This window comes from Eutrema salsugineum, unplaced genomic scaffold (genome assembly GCF_000478725.1).
Source record: "Eutrema salsugineum unplaced genomic scaffold, Eutsalg1_0 scaffold_10, whole genome shotgun sequence".
Taxonomy (NCBI): Eukaryota; Viridiplantae; Streptophyta; class Magnoliopsida; order Brassicales; family Brassicaceae; genus Eutrema; species Eutrema salsugineum.
In genome coordinates this window covers 11,893,855-11,908,593 of record NW_006256908.1, presented here as the reverse complement: position 1 = coordinate 11,908,593, position 14,739 = coordinate 11,893,855, and the positions used below count along the sequence as shown (strand labels likewise).

At 34.3% G+C, this 14,739-nt stretch overlaps 4 protein-coding genes and 4 non-coding genes across 10 annotated transcripts; 2 read left to right on the top strand and 6 right to left on the bottom strand.

Annotated features, from left to right (window-relative positions):
- Nucleotides 1-1,187: 1,187 nt before the first annotated feature.
- LOC18026766 (transcription factor bHLH129) lies at nucleotides 1,188-5,454 on the top strand. 2 transcript variants are annotated; one of them, XM_024148002.1, is made up of 6 exons: nucleotides 1,188-1,547; nucleotides 2,962-3,260; nucleotides 3,824-3,955; nucleotides 4,088-4,153; nucleotides 4,246-4,314; nucleotides 5,184-5,454. In XM_024148002.1, exons 1-6 carry the CDS (start codon nucleotides 1,265-1,267, stop codon nucleotides 5,259-5,261), a joined length of 927 nt encoding a protein of 308 aa, XP_024003770.1. In that variant the 5' UTR covers nucleotides 1,188-1,264; the 3' UTR covers nucleotides 5,262-5,454. The 2 variants fall into 2 exon arrangements, with proteins under 2 accessions (XP_024003770.1, XP_006411590.1); XM_006411527.2 differs by having other exon boundaries at nucleotides 1,265-1,547; nucleotides 5,205-5,345.
- Nucleotides 5,455-5,778: 324 nt separating this feature from the next.
- LOC18026765 (ras-related protein RABA5c) lies at nucleotides 5,779-7,169 on the top strand. The gene is made up of 2 exons (XM_006411525.2): nucleotides 5,779-6,187; nucleotides 6,594-7,169. Exons 1-2 carry the CDS (start codon nucleotides 5,857-5,859, stop codon nucleotides 6,902-6,904), a joined length of 642 nt encoding a protein of 213 aa, XP_006411588.1. The 5' UTR covers nucleotides 5,779-5,856; the 3' UTR covers nucleotides 6,905-7,169.
- A 643-nt stretch (nucleotides 7,170-7,812) lies between these two features.
- Nucleotides 7,813-9,579, bottom strand: LOC18026764 (pirin-like protein 2). Its single transcript, XM_006411524.2, has 7 exons — nucleotides 9,345-9,579; nucleotides 9,190-9,239; nucleotides 9,041-9,079; nucleotides 8,898-8,926; nucleotides 8,730-8,792; nucleotides 8,521-8,621; nucleotides 7,813-8,436 (listed from the first exon to the last, which is right to left on the bottom strand). The coding sequence occupies exons 1-7, from the start codon at nucleotides 9,509-9,511 to the stop codon at nucleotides 7,938-7,940; spliced, it is 948 nt and encodes a 315-aa protein (XP_006411587.1). The 5' UTR covers nucleotides 9,512-9,579; the 3' UTR covers nucleotides 7,813-7,937.
- Nucleotides 9,580-12,235: 2,656 nt separating this feature from the next.
- On the bottom strand, nucleotides 12,236-14,693 carry LOC18026763 (protein CMSS1). Of its 2 annotated transcripts, XM_006411523.2 has the most exons (6): nucleotides 14,386-14,693; nucleotides 14,046-14,241; nucleotides 13,886-13,958; nucleotides 12,843-12,892; nucleotides 12,651-12,764; nucleotides 12,236-12,551 (listed from the first exon to the last, which is right to left on the bottom strand). In XM_006411523.2, exons 1-6 carry the CDS (start codon nucleotides 14,681-14,683, stop codon nucleotides 12,413-12,415), a joined length of 870 nt encoding a protein of 289 aa, XP_006411586.1. In that variant the 5' UTR covers nucleotides 14,684-14,693; the 3' UTR covers nucleotides 12,236-12,412. The 2 variants fall into 2 exon arrangements, with proteins under 2 accessions (XP_006411586.1, XP_024003779.1); XM_024148011.1 differs by lacking the exons at nucleotides 12,236-12,551; nucleotides 12,651-12,764; nucleotides 12,843-12,892 and adding an exon at nucleotides 12,960-13,424.
- Nucleotides 13,114-13,201, bottom strand: LOC112081759. The gene has a single exon (XR_002896680.1). It is a non-coding gene; the product is annotated as a small nucleolar RNA Z122 (small nucleolar RNA).
- On the bottom strand, nucleotides 13,337-13,422 carry LOC112081756. Its single transcript, XR_002896677.1, has one exon. It is a non-coding gene; the product is annotated as a small nucleolar RNA Z122 (small nucleolar RNA).
- LOC112081758 lies at nucleotides 13,492-13,577 on the bottom strand. The gene has a single exon (XR_002896679.1). It is a non-coding gene; the product is annotated as a small nucleolar RNA Z122 (small nucleolar RNA).
- On the bottom strand, nucleotides 13,617-13,702 carry LOC112081757. Its single transcript, XR_002896678.1, has one exon. It is a non-coding gene; the product is annotated as a small nucleolar RNA Z122 (small nucleolar RNA).
- Nucleotides 14,694-14,739: the final 46 nt, after the last annotated feature.

The following is a 14,739-nucleotide window of genomic DNA, read 5'->3' as shown; positions in this document are numbered from 1 at the left end:
CTGTGGAGATAAAGCAGCATCTCGGTCTAATTTATTAAGCATCACAAACAATGACAGATGAAGGACGAGACTCATGTCTATAAAGAATTGCATAAAAGTACGTTGACTCTAAATCGAGTGTATATCAGAATAACGTTCATATTATCATATTCTACATTACTTTACATATATTTCATTGAATTTGAAATTTGCTTCCTTCTTATGAAATTGAAACTGACTATAAGGCTCTAAAGGTTTATTCAATCTTATGTGCCCGAGATATATGATTTTGACGACTAATGTATACATAGATACACACCATAGATCCATAACTCCACGTAGAATTTGAACTCTGATTCTGAAAAAGGAAGAGTCGAAAAGGTAGATGTAAAAATAAGTTATGACAGAAAAAGTGTCAACATAATTTTTTCTCGTCTCATGATGATCAGTAACCCTTTATGTGTTTTATTTTTTTTTAACTTTGACTGCGCCAGCATATGATTAATTTGAGACTAATGCGGAGCAATACGCACATACTAGTAAGTATATTATATGTTTATTCCAACTATAAAAAAAAAAACCTAGATGTATCAATTAATCCATGTAAGAAGAAGACTAGTCCATAAGCACGTATAGATGAAACTCAACCTACACTCTAAGAGCACAATTTTGTTTGTCGTTAAGCGTTTTCATGATCTTCATAAATTATATTGGCGTGAAATTAATCAATTGCGCACACAGAATAATGGTTTTGAACTTATAAATCATACATAAAAAGTGTTAGATTGCATCAGATTTGAAGCATCAGAAAAGTAAATGATGGTAATAATTAGAAATATGAGTTATCTAATAGTGAGCGATGCAGATATTACACCACCTATAAGAATTGATATTATAGATTATATTAGTCTATAAAAATCAAATGAGTAAAACCATGTATATACATTAAAGAACGTCAAAGGTCGACCTGTCCAACCATGTGAGATGCACGTGCGTTGACGGACCGTGAGTAGGAGACTCTGATCTCTGCGTCAAGCAGACAAAGCACCCCGAGCACAGGCCACAAGCTTTCTCTCTAATTCGTTCAATTCATTAATTTAAGTATTTAACAATCCCTAACTATATTTAGTAACCCTGTTGCACTATTATATTAATTCATAACTACTCATAATATCTCTCTCTCTCTCCCTCTTTCTCTCTAAAAAAGACTCTCCTCAAGATTTTCCCCTTAAAACATTAGATTAATTTTTGTAGGGTTTTTCTTTTCCGGCAAAAGCAAATCATCATGTACCCTCCTTCTTCCTCCTCAAAGTCCACACCTCCAAACGACGCCGACAACGACCGATATGACTCGGCCGCCGGAGCTACCCGTGATTTCTCCTCCCTCAACTCTCAAACCCTCCATAATCCTCCGGCACGGCAGCAACACAATCCCAACGTCGGCGGTCATTACTTCCCCGGCGATCCATCTTCCTTCGGTCCTGATTCCGGCGCTTCTCCTTCTTTGTTCCGACACAGAAGCTCCCCTGCCGGTTTCTATGACCAACATCTTCCCACTGATCCCAACGGTAACTTTTTGCGTTTCTTACATTTTCCTCCCCATATTTTGTTTCGACTAATAATTTCACCCTTCCTAACGTTAATTAATTTTTCATTTGTATGTGATATTGAAACTACAATTCACATTCAAACCCCCAAAATAATCACAATACACATTGATGGAATATCTTTAATAATTATAACTAGTATTCTTTCGTTCAGTTAAATGTTCTCAATTTTTATTAAAAAAAATTAGTGATAAAAGAGTTTTTATATTGAATAAACTAATTAGAAGTATGTATTTTATTGATAAACGAGTCGGTAAGTAATTTGGTCTAGCACGTAATTTTGACTTCCTGGAATCTAAAACATGTAATCTTGTTATCTTGAATCTAAATTTCAATGACTTTAGTTTGTTTATCCGTTCCCGTTCCTTCTTGTATATAATATATATTATACGATATACGACTTTGTTTTTCTAATAAAATAACGAATATAATATCGACCACGTAAGTGAAAATTTAAATCACATCAGCTAACAAAATATCTATGTATAGAGTTTATCAACATCTTTCTCCTCAATTTTCTGTTTGGAGAAATCATGGTCGATTTTTGTTTAGATATATATATATATATATATATATATATATCTAATAATGAAGACACGTATATATACGTTATACATGCATGAATACTTAAACACGTATTTCCAGGAGAGACAAGTTGTATATTTTAATAATGCAATTTAATGCAAATAGCATGTATTATATAAGAGTTCTCATTATATAAAGCATGCACTTGCCAAAAGTATCTGTTAAAAAAACGAATCATTCCAAAAATAAATAAAAGTATAGTCCACTTGGCAATATTAAATCCATCCCACTTGCTCGTTTCCTTCTGAGAAAGCAGCCATGAGGGCCTACCCTGCTGACATGGCTTCATCATTGTCACTGTTCGGAATTTTGGATACGCCTACTTGTCAATATAAATAATAAATTTTTACTACATTGTTGGTTGCAAGTAATGACTTATATTATTTTTTTGCGCAATTTGATCTTCGGCTCATTGCATCCGCCCGGTTTATTTTCCACTGTAATCCATGTGCGAACCCCAATAAAATTTACCCCTCTTGCATTATTATTTACATGTATATACAATACATAATAATAGGAATTCGAATAGTGAATATTTCTAAGATTCTTTTCAAGAATCGTTATTTTCTGCCAAATTGGCGATAAATAAATCTAAGAAGAGACAAAGGAAGGGGTCCTCGAGTCTCGAACACGACCCATTCTCTTCTATTTTGTATATATATATACATTTTAGAAATCATACTGGTTTATTAAAATACGGAGATCAGATCATTACAAGTTATAACCCTACATTACATTACATCTCTTTCTTTCTCTATCGATCTAAATCTGTTGATGGAAGAGGGAACAGGTTTTTCTCTAGGACGGGCAAACGGAGGATACGGCGGAGGAGGAGAGCGAGGGCCGTCGAGGTTGAAGTCCGAGCTGAGATTCTCCGGCGGGAGTAGTAGTAGTCATCAAGAACATAACTCTCTACCGCGAATCTCGGAGGTTGAAGCGGCTACGGCGGCTATAAACGGTGTCGCATCGACGAGTATGAATTTTGGAAATGATCATAACAATTGGGACAACTCTGCTCATATCAGTTTCACCATTGACGAAACCGGCAAACGGTCCAAGACCACCGACTTTTTCACCTTAGAAACTCAGGTATTTTCTATAATTTTGTGGTTACTCTATGTATTTATGCTGTGTGAATATCCAGCCTTCTATATACAATAAAGTTACTAGTTTAGACGATTTTTTTTGATAAAAGGAGGAAGACTGCATGCATATGCCCAAACTTGAGTGTTTTGTTTTGCATTATAGTTTGTTTAAGCTTGGAAAAGGTCCATAATTGATCTATATATGGTACACCAGTTGTAATTTGACAAAGGATATCATAGTGTGTGTCATATAATATGAAATTTCTAAATCAAATTTAATTTCCACAAGTAAGCAATAGGATTCCAATTAAGATGGAACAAAAGCCAATAAGAATGTATATGCCACAAGTTCATGTCTTGTAGAGGCCAAAGTTGAATGGTTTTGTGTGATACATATATATATATATATATATAAAAATAGCTCGAAGAAAGTTTATGGTTAAGTTATGTAAATTTTTCACAAGTCCTTTGTTAAACGTTTAGGTGTAAAAGTTTTTCACTTGATGTTTGGTTTAAAGAATTAAGTGGTTATATTGTCTCTTTTGACATGATATGGTTATGATTCAGTTCAGCATGCCGCAAACGTCACTGGAAATGGCGAGAATGGAGAGTTTGATGAATATCCCAGAGGACTCAGTGCCTTGTAAGGTCAGGGCCAAGCGCGGTTGCGCGACTCACCCGCGTAGCATCGCTGAAAGGGTTAGTTTTTATGTTATAATTACTTTGATACACTGATTGTTGCATAAGTATACATGATCATAAAATATAGATTTATTGAAAACCAAGAAAATAAGAGTTTATTTAAGTTTTATATATGATATACATATATAGGAGAGAAGAACGAGAATAAGCGGAAAGTTAAAGAAGCTACAAGAACTGGTACCCAATATGGACAAGGTAAGGGATATTAATTACTGTATATATTTTGTTGTAATTTTGGTGTAATTGAGGAGATTCTAAATATTATTAAGGTTTGAAAATTATGGCAGCAAACAAGCTATGCAGACATGTTGGATTTGGCTGTTGAGCATATAAAAGGTCTTCAACACCAAGTAGAGGTGCGTCCTTATACATATGAATCTATAAATGCAAAGTGATATTTTCTCAAATAGGTCATTATATTCTTATATATGTTGATAAAATGTTACTTTAAAACCAAATCATGGTATTCGAAAGAAAGAAATAAAAATGGTATATAGTGAGTGGGTTAACGTCCAATATCATTGATCAAAATCATGATTCGATCTTTACTCGGACGTTTTTCGAAATTTCCATGACAACTATAAATTATAAAATTCGTTAGTTTAGGTTTTGATCTAAATCCTGATGATCGTATAGAAACTATTTATTTGATCATGGTTTTGACTTGTCATGTGTTACTTAAAAATATTCTCATGATCTCTTAAAAGGTTTTTTTTTGTTGTTGTTGTTGGTCTCCTAACAAGGTTTAAGTATGTTCATTTATATACTTTCACCCTACTAACATAAATTTGCTCATATTTATCTTAATTTTTTCCCTAAAACACTTTCATTACAAACATACGTTAGTAATACACTCTTCTAAATTAAGTATCATACATAATCGCTCTACGTACACCTACAAATAGATGGTTATGATCAATGATCATACGCTGTATCAAATGCATTGGTCTGTGTCATGTTTGAGATTAACCTTAGATACTGAGATCCCATATGAATTCACATATTATGGTTTTATTCTAGTAGTATATGAAGAAATAGTCGAGTTGAACTTATAGTCCATAAACTTAATCCAATTAAAAACTTACAGTCCATAAAAGCCACGCAATAAATGGAAAATGAGATTTCAGAAGATATAGAGTTTCTTCTTTTTTTCTCAAAATATATAGAGTTTGTACGATATTTCATACATATGTAATCATGTTTTTTGATTTAGTGTTTATTTTAGATGATTATTTGTCATGTGCAGTCACTGGAAAAAGGGATGGAGAGATGTACTTGTGGGGCGGCATGCAAGAAGCGATGATGAATGAGATGTTATGTTTCCAAACAAGATCCAAGAAAGTATAGAAGCAAAAAGAGACTAAGGAATCAATTCAAATACAAAAAGAAACACAACAAATTAATTTTTTTTTATTTGTAATTTTAGAGGTCCAAAGAAAGTGATGGTGATAACTTTATGAAGTCTGGTTTTTGGCAAATTCTCAAAGTCTTGACCATAATGACAACTTCTAATAACTTAAATTCGATCAATCAAAATTTCCCCAAAAAAGTTAGTTAATTTAGCTTAGAACGACCCCACTACATGTTTGAGATTTGAAAGAGATGTGTGTGTGTGTGTATAGCTCAAAACATTACTCATTATAGATTCAATGTTTGGTCTTAGCGAAACTTTTGCTTAGGTTCGATTTCGTCGGAGCGTGATTTTAGTAGTAAAATTTATTAATAATAAGATAATAGTAATAATAGAAAATCAAATAATGAAAATCTACTTCATGCGCAAAGTGACATTCATTACGCTAATAAAGGCAAAACCTCCATAAATCTCTCTCTCTCTCTCTCTCTCTCTCTCTCAACAAAGCGTTACAGAGCAGAAGTAGAAGAAGAAGCGAGGGTGAGACATGTCGGACGATGAGAGAGGCGAAGAGTACCTCTTCAAGATTGTGATCATCGGAGATTCCGCCGTCGGCAAATCCAACCTCCTCACACGCTACGCTCGTAACGAGTTCAATCCGAATTCTAAAGCAACGATCGGCGTCGAGTTTCAGACTCAGAGCATGGTCATCGACGGGAAGGAGGTCAAAGCTCAGATTTGGGATACCGCCGGCCAGGAACGCTTCCGCGCCGTCACTTCCGCCTATTACCGTGGCGCCGTCGGAGCTCTCGTCGTCTACGACATCACTCGTAGCTCCACCTTCGAGAACGTCGGTCGCTGGCTCGATGAGCTCAACAGTATGTTTCAAGTTTTTCTCTTTTTTGTTTCTATCTCCTATTCGATGGAAATTTTCAGTTTTTTTAGTTGAGATCTGTTGGATTTCGATTTTGAGCTAGGACCGGATTTGAATCAATTAAGTAGCAATGCGTGTGAATTTGGGGTTTGAATCATTGCTGGTAGTGAGAAATTTCTAGATCTGAAGACTTTGATTCAAGATCAAGTCAAAAGTATCTTACTTTGGTTTACCCATCATATAATCATGAAACTTAAAAAGGAAAAATTGTTACTTTGACGAAGAATTGTATTGATTAGCTGATTCATGATCCGAAATCGGAATGCTTTTGATGCTTATCAGCATTCTGATTTTGACATGTCTACTCCACTGAGCTAGTTTTGATTATAAATGATGAATCTTTGGTGCAGCTCATTCTGATACAACAGTAGCAAAAATGCTCATTGGAAACAAATGTGATCTCGAGAGCATAAGAGCAGTGAGCGTTGAGGAAGGCAAAAGCCTTGCAGAGTCTGAAGGTTTGTTTTTCATGGAGACATCCGCGTTGGACTCAACCAACGTCAAGACAGCTTTCGAGATGGTTATTCGCGAGATCTATAGCAACATTAGCCGTAAGCAACTGAACTCTGATTCTTACAAAGAGGAACTAACCGTGAATCGGGTTAGTTTGGTCAAGAACGACAACGAAGGGACAAAGACGTTTTCTTGCTGCTCGAGGTAACATCTCTGTACCTGGCTTCTCTTTGTCCTGAGAGTTAAGTTGGTTTTGGGGGTTAACTTATAGAAAGACAAAGACATTCTTTTTGTTCTCAACTGAAGTTAAAGCAAAAGAGAGAAAGGGGTTTTGAGTTTCTTTGTTACAGATACAGAAGATATGTTAGCAAAATTGGATAAGAAGTTGCGTCAGTGTATAAGTTAATGTTCTTATATCTACTTCCTACTTGTAACTTTTGTAAACTTGCGAATCTTAAATCAATTTTGATTTTATCCAATTGCTCTTTAACTTGGTGGCCCGGAAATTCAGTATCTAAACAAAACGATAAAAATATTTCTTTCAGTTTTCAATTTTGGTCACTGACTTCGAGTAGATGTGGCAGTTGAAGCAATTTAGTCAGTATATTCATTGCATCCACTCCTTGTTTTTTTCCATAGTTAAATCATATTGTTAAATGGTGAATCAAAATAATAGATATTGAAATAGAAGTATTGGAATAGTAATTTTAGATGATTTATTTGGAATAGTTTTATTTCTCATCCGCTTCAAACATTATTTAATTATAAGTATATGACAGCAATCAATGTTGTAAAATAACTAGAAAATGTGTATACTTTTTCTTACAGTTACATAATATGTTCAGAATGCATTAACCGGACCTCGCAATCAAATTTAATATAAGATGTTTAAAGTAACAATCATGGTTATGTCACTTCACCGAAGTTAATACGCGTTCGTTATTTAACAATTGTTTTGTCTATGTCTATTTCACATTCCAAGTGCCTTCTTCATAAGTCAATATTTATAAGTATGAACAGTTAATATTTTCTTAAATTGTGGAGAAAACTTAATCATGATGACTAGGTTGGAACTGAAAGAAAGTCAGCCTCGATTTAAATGGGTTCCCACCCACAAATTAAGCAAAAGATTAAAAAACATGTTTACTTTTAACTTTATTATTGTTGTCCCATTAGAAACACACAGAAAATACAACAAATACGAAAATAAATAATAAAACAGTGATTATCATTAGTCTGTCTCATTGTGACCTCCAATACTTGGCCATTTCGAAGCCATTCCTACCATAGTGATAATCTTCAATGGTCATATCAATCTCGGCTTGAGTGTTCATCACGAACGGACCGTATTGAACCACCGGTTCACCGATTGGTTCTCCAGCTATCAACACAAACCGCAACTTCTTCGAAGGTGACTTGTTCCACACGCTAACACCGTCATTCCCTGGTCCGAACACCACAACGTTGTGTGCTGAAACAGGGGAAGAGTTTGATGAGCCGAAAACGGCTCCGCCTTCACCGCTTTCTAGAACGTAAGCAAACGCGTTCCAAGATTCAGGAACGTTCTGGTGGATTTGAGCTCCTGGATCGAGAGTGAAATCGAGGAACATTGTTGGTGTTCTTGTGTAAACCGGGGATTGAATTCCCATGGATTCTCCTGCTATGACTTTGACTTGGACACCGTTTTCTTCTGCTTTTGGTATGTCTGAATTCGACAGTTCTTGGTAGTTTGGCTCTATCCTGTCGGGATGAAATTAAAGAATCAGTCTCCTTTTAATTTGGAATCTCCAAAAAGTCTGAATTTTGCAAGCTGGTTTTCTTTACATTTTCTCGTTGGAGGAAAGATTGATCCAAAGTTGTAAACCTTTGTTTACTTCTTCTTCAGGCATTTCAGAGTGAATGATTCCTCTTCCTGCAGTCATCCACTGTAGAAAAATCCAGAAGCTTTTTTTAGATATTTAAAATTGTTGGATTTTTTCGAATAACTTTAACAGTTAATTCTGTTTTCTATTTAGTATGTTTATTTTTCCCACCTGAACATCACCGGCATAGATTGTACCCTTGTGGCCCTTGAAGTCTTGGTGAGTGATTCCTCCCTAAACCAACAAATTGAAATTCGAATAAAGTTTTTTTTTAAAACATTTATTAAGTATTCAGGAAATATGTTTCTTTTTTCGGCAAAAAAAGAATGTTTGTCTTACCTCTAGTACGTATGTAACAGTTTCAAAACCTGTTCATCAACATTTTTCACCAAATGTTAGAGAGACATTACAGAAAACAGGTTTACTAATTCATTTAAATATTTGATTTGAATATGTATGTATATATGTATAGGTGATTTGACCTCTGTGAGGATGATCTGGGAATCCAGCTGGAGAGGAAACTGCTCCAAAGAAAGAAAAAGAAAACAGAGTAAAACATAATTAAAGAATTAGCAATTTTATTAATGGATGAAAATAAATAATTTTAAAATGGATGCTTCCTAGAATTTACCGGAGAATTCATCTAGCATCAAGAAAGGATCTAACAACTTCTGCTCGCTCCTAAATTCATATACCACAAGGAGAAAGAAGATTTTCTCAGACTTGATAATCATTAAATTTTCCTGAGAAAGAGGAAGGAGAAAAAAAAAAAAAAACTAAACGAACCTGGAAATGCCACGTCTAACGACGGCTCCATCGCCTTCTTTCTGAAGCTTGGCGAAGACTTTCTTGATTACAGATCTTGACACGAAGTTTTGGGAAGAAGAAGACATTGATTTGATGTTTCTGATAAACCCAAATGAAAACAGCCCTCTAATTGAATTTGCTCTCATATACTAAACTAAAAGTCCGTCTTTGTTTTTGGTTCTCGTTAATTGATAGATAAATTTGGGTTGTGGTGTTTTGGTTATGTGATAGTGTGTGGATATTTATAGAGAGACAGAGGAACAGAGGATTTGAAAGGTTTTGTGGGCCCTAGTGGGCTTCAAAAAGCTTACACCGCCGCATTATTTGGAATCAGAACGCTGATCGCATTGTGTCATGCTGACGTCATTATGATCCATACTTTGACGTCTTATGATTCTGATGAGCTTTTTGTGTATATACAAAGTTTTTTTTAATAAAATCCATACTTTTCTCTCGAAATCTTGGTTATCTCTAATTTTTTTTTCTTTTCTTTTTCGAGAAAGAGTCTAAGTCTAGTTTCCAATTTGGTTAATCAATTTTTTGGGGCAGTTTGTGACTGTAAACAAACGAAATTAATATTTGATTTTTTTTTCTCAGTTTAAAAGATTTTCAAATTTGGTTTTTCAAGAAAACTGAAAGATGAAAAAGTGGATTTTTAAAATAATATCTTTGTATTCGTTCACTTTTGATTACTGTCTAAATAAACTTAAAGTGGATTCAAAAGTGCAGACAAAGTAAAAAGTTTATAAGTTATATAAGTTAGTTAAAAGAGTGAAAAGTACTAGATCTTAAGCCAATGAATAAGACAAATTAGATTAATTTTTAAAAATAAATTAGTTTTAGTTTAGCGAACCCGATTTGATACTTTCAGACAATCCCCAAATTTAGACATTTTAAAAATATTGGATTAACCTCGAAGACTAGTTTAAAAGCTAATGATATAAGATTTACCAGATTAGCTCTAAACATCTTACCGGCAACGTATAACTTAGGGACGTGACACGTGCCACTTTTGCATTACATAGCCAATGCGTAACCTTGTCGTCATAAAATTTTGGGTATGGCTCTGAGTCCATCTGTATCAAAACTGGAAAGTATGCGATCGCATTTAGAAAATTTCGGGAGTCATTAAATTAATAGAAACAGATAAACAAATAATTGGGTAAATGACTCATGCTTGCGTCATCAGAATATTTGTAAATAAGTTGTCACTTTCAATATAAAAATCAAATAGAAATGATATGGCTATCATTTGAACAAAAAAAAATGATATGGCTATCATTTTTTATTTTTTCTTGATAATCAGAAACAAAAAAGAAGAGAATCAGTCGACTTACTTTTCTCCTTTAACATTTGTGGTAAAATTCCCCCCAAAAAGAAATGAAAGATCAACTGACATCCAATCTTGATTGAATTTCTATCACCTTTTGTCGTCATTTCTAACAGTTCAATATGGAATTAGTATCACCTCTCATATACTGCAAAGGTTACTTAATTTTATTTTCTTATAAACTAAAGAATATGTCCTTTATTTATATATAGAATGTTTGTCGTTTATTTGTTTATTTTTTAATCGATTTGTATAATTTTCAAACATTTTTATGTGATCGTTGGTTAATTATTGAAGTATAAATAGAACCAAAAAGGAAATGCTATATAACTTCCAGTTCCGGTATAACTATACGAGCTAGTCCAAACAAACGTGACATATTATATGCCTAAGCAATACGTGTGCTTATAAAAATGGACATTAACTATCGACTCTCAGAATTTCAAAATTAAATGGTTTTTTTTTCCCTTTGGCTCGGAATTAGATTGTTTAATATAATATAAGACCGACTCCCCGACCCTATCTATATACATATGAGATTAGTACTTTAGAATATATATATAAGAACGACCAATTATTACACACTTCCGTTTCTGTTTGCCAGTTGGCTACCTAAACATATGAAAAGGATCTTCTAATTCTAAATCTTAATTGTATACGATATAAAACGGTTCAGGTTTTGGTTAATATATTGAGTGATTAAGAGATTTAGACGTTTCTATACATGCTGTGTTATAGTATAAGACTTTATTCTACAAGTCATATACAACTAATTAACGAGAATTACAAATCTCGATTATTAACGTTATTGCAGCCATGCTAATGTCTGAAATATATAAAGTATGAGATGTAATGTAGAGGATTTTAAGCAAATTCAAAATTAAGTAACATAATGAGTAATTCCATGTCGGAAAAGTGTCATCCTTTCGTCATCGTAGCTTGAACATATATATAAATCAATACTACGTACAACTCACAACCGAATTTGACTATAAATTAAATCAACTTTCACTATGATAAAAAAAAACAGTTGACAAATATTAACCAGGGAAAAACGGATTAAAAACTAAAGAAAAAAAAAAGGATTAAAAACCCCATTAATTCGTTTAGTTGACATATTCACTCTATATTTTATTGTTAACCACAGATATCCTAACGAAAATCTAGTCTAATCATGAAATTTGGGTGTCTTCACAAGCAACAAAATTCAATCAGAACTGTTTACGCTTAAAAGCAAAGCCATGAGAAATCTACATTATCTTAAAAGTATGTTAAAATGGGATCATTATGCATCATCCTTCACAAGCTGAAAAAGACATGGATTTTGAACGTTTCTTGTTTTAATGGAAAGTTCTAAAAGTCAAGCATCTAGATGCTCCATGGGTGGTGTTTCCACTATAATCTGCGTTTATGGGATCTTCTTCCCCACATTCTATTGGAGAAACCCACAATCCCATAACACACACACTGACACATATCTGTGAGATAGGAGATATTCATATAAATATTATTAATACACAAAGAATAAACTTTTTCATTGGTTTGACTTTGTGAGGATCATGTTTTTTAAGTGAATCGTAGTGCCAAAAGAACACTAATTAACACACCTATTGTATTTCTCTCACATTCTGTTCATGATTCACTCTGTATAATAAAATAACATCAAATATTGCAAAATTAGAGCTAATATATCAAAATCTGAGTAGAAACTTTTAGTTCAATGTTGGTTTTGTCTCTGCTTCTTATTGTTCTTAACCTTTGGAGCTGATGGCTTTGGACCATACAGACAGATACGTAGACTTCCTTCTAACACTTTCTGGTGGAAGCAATTCTTATACAAATCCCAAAACTCATCTCTGCAAATTTCAACATTTTTTTTCTTCAGAATTAAATTTAACGGATCAGTGAAGTTTGACTATGATGGGGGCAACTTGTTGAAGAGTGGAGAAACAAACCTGACTTGGGGCAATGTGAATAAGGAAAATCCCTTGACATCTGTGTGCATGTCGAGCACAATCATATCTAAACGTGAAAGCCCTAATGCCTCTATGTCGATTAGCTTTTTGATTCTGCACACAGAAGCAAGAGGCCAATCAGCGAGAAGGATATGAAGATATAAGTTAAAGAAAAATATGAACTTTACTAACCTGCTTGGTGTGCCGCTCCCAATATTAACCCGTTTTTTCAACAGAGATACCTGCACCCACCATGGAATTGAGTTTATAAATTGAGTCAGAACAGTGAGACTGAGAAATCTACAACAGAGCTGAGAACGCAAACAAATATCTTTTTTTCATAAGATTGCATTTAAGACCATAGCAGAAGCCATTGCTACCAAGTTCCAACAAACAAGAACATTATGACTTTAGAGCAATGTATGTTTTGGAAAGTATCACGCGTTTGGTTATGTAAGAGAAAAACAGGATCAGACTGACGTGCAAAATAAAGATTGCTTCAGCGGCAAAGATGCCATCAACATCCATTTTTTTAATCATCATATCCGAAAGATAGAAAAGAAAATAACAAAATAACAAGAAATTTCAAGAACAATTCCATTTTTATGGTAATGGACAGGGAAAGGCTATGATGTGAGATTTTTACTATAACTTTATATGCCAAAAAAGAAAGGTTGAAAACGAGAGCTGGGATCAGACTGACGTGCAAATATTTGGTTCAGCATTGCATATGCCTCTGAGATATCGATATATCTTATCATCATTTCCCAGACTCTGAAAAAAGAAAAAAATGAATAACATAACTATATGCATTAGTGCCTTAATGCTACAACTAAATGATGGGGGGATCAGACTGACGTGCAAATATGTTGTTCAGCATTGCGTGTGCCTATGACATATCGATATATCTTATCATCACTTCCCAGAATCTTAACATTAGATAAACACAAGAAATTACTTGACTATAATGGGATCAGACTGACGTGCAAATACATTTTTATCTGCAGAGCATTAGCCTTAGAGATTTCGTATTTTTGTCATCATATCCCGAAGTTTCACAGGAAGCAGGAAACATGCATCCACACGGAAGTATCAAAACAAAAAGATCACATCAAAAACTATGTTTTGGTCTGAGATCTAATAACCTATGTTTCAAAATTTCTTATCTTTCTCTACATGCATTGAACTAATTTCACTTCTCTACAGAAAAATCCTTTTAAGAAATAGAACACTACCTGTTCCTCAACCTTCAAATGCTTTGAGAACAACTTAACTGCCGGACATTGCTTAGTCAGTGAATGCAAACCCCTGCACATATCAGAACAATACTAGTCTAAGCACCATTGAATTCAATCAAGCGATAACAGATTCAAGAACACAGTTTCACAACGATACCTTAGAAGTTCCAAAGATCTCAAGGCAGAGGAGCTAACAACGAGAACAGATGGGCTTCCGGTGTCAACTTTCCCTTCAATAAGCTCTCCTTCACAAAGAGACTCTCTCCATGAAGACCCATAAGACATCTTTATATGCTCTCCCAAGTTGCTTACATTTTGTTCCAATCTTTGAGATAACTCCACTATACACTTATCTGCGATCAACAAGACAATCTACAGATTATCAAAACTTGTAATTTGGGCATTGCTAAACATTTTAAAGCTCATATTCTGGGAAAATTACTTAAACAGTGTTCATATATCATAAATACCGAGCTAGGATTAAACAAAGGACGAACCTTTAATGGGATCGAGCTCTATAGTAGAGACCCGGACACCAATGGCGGATTCAAGCTGATTTAAGAAGAAGCTAAGCTGCTCAGAAGCCGATGCCGGTTGCGAATCCGGTTGCTCATCGCCATCGTTCTCGCTTTTCTGCTCGTTTCTATTACTCTTCTCAAGGGTCTTATCAAAGGCGAGAGCTTTCGACTTCTTAGTCTTCTTCTTCTTCTTCAAATCTTTATTCGGACCCAGTGATGGATTCCGAATTCGTTTAGGGTTTTTATCGGCGGAGGGTTTAACCTCTGTGGTTGCCATGTTTTTGCTGAGTTATACAGCTAATGTAGAAAAGAAGCGGCGTTATAAAGAGTCAC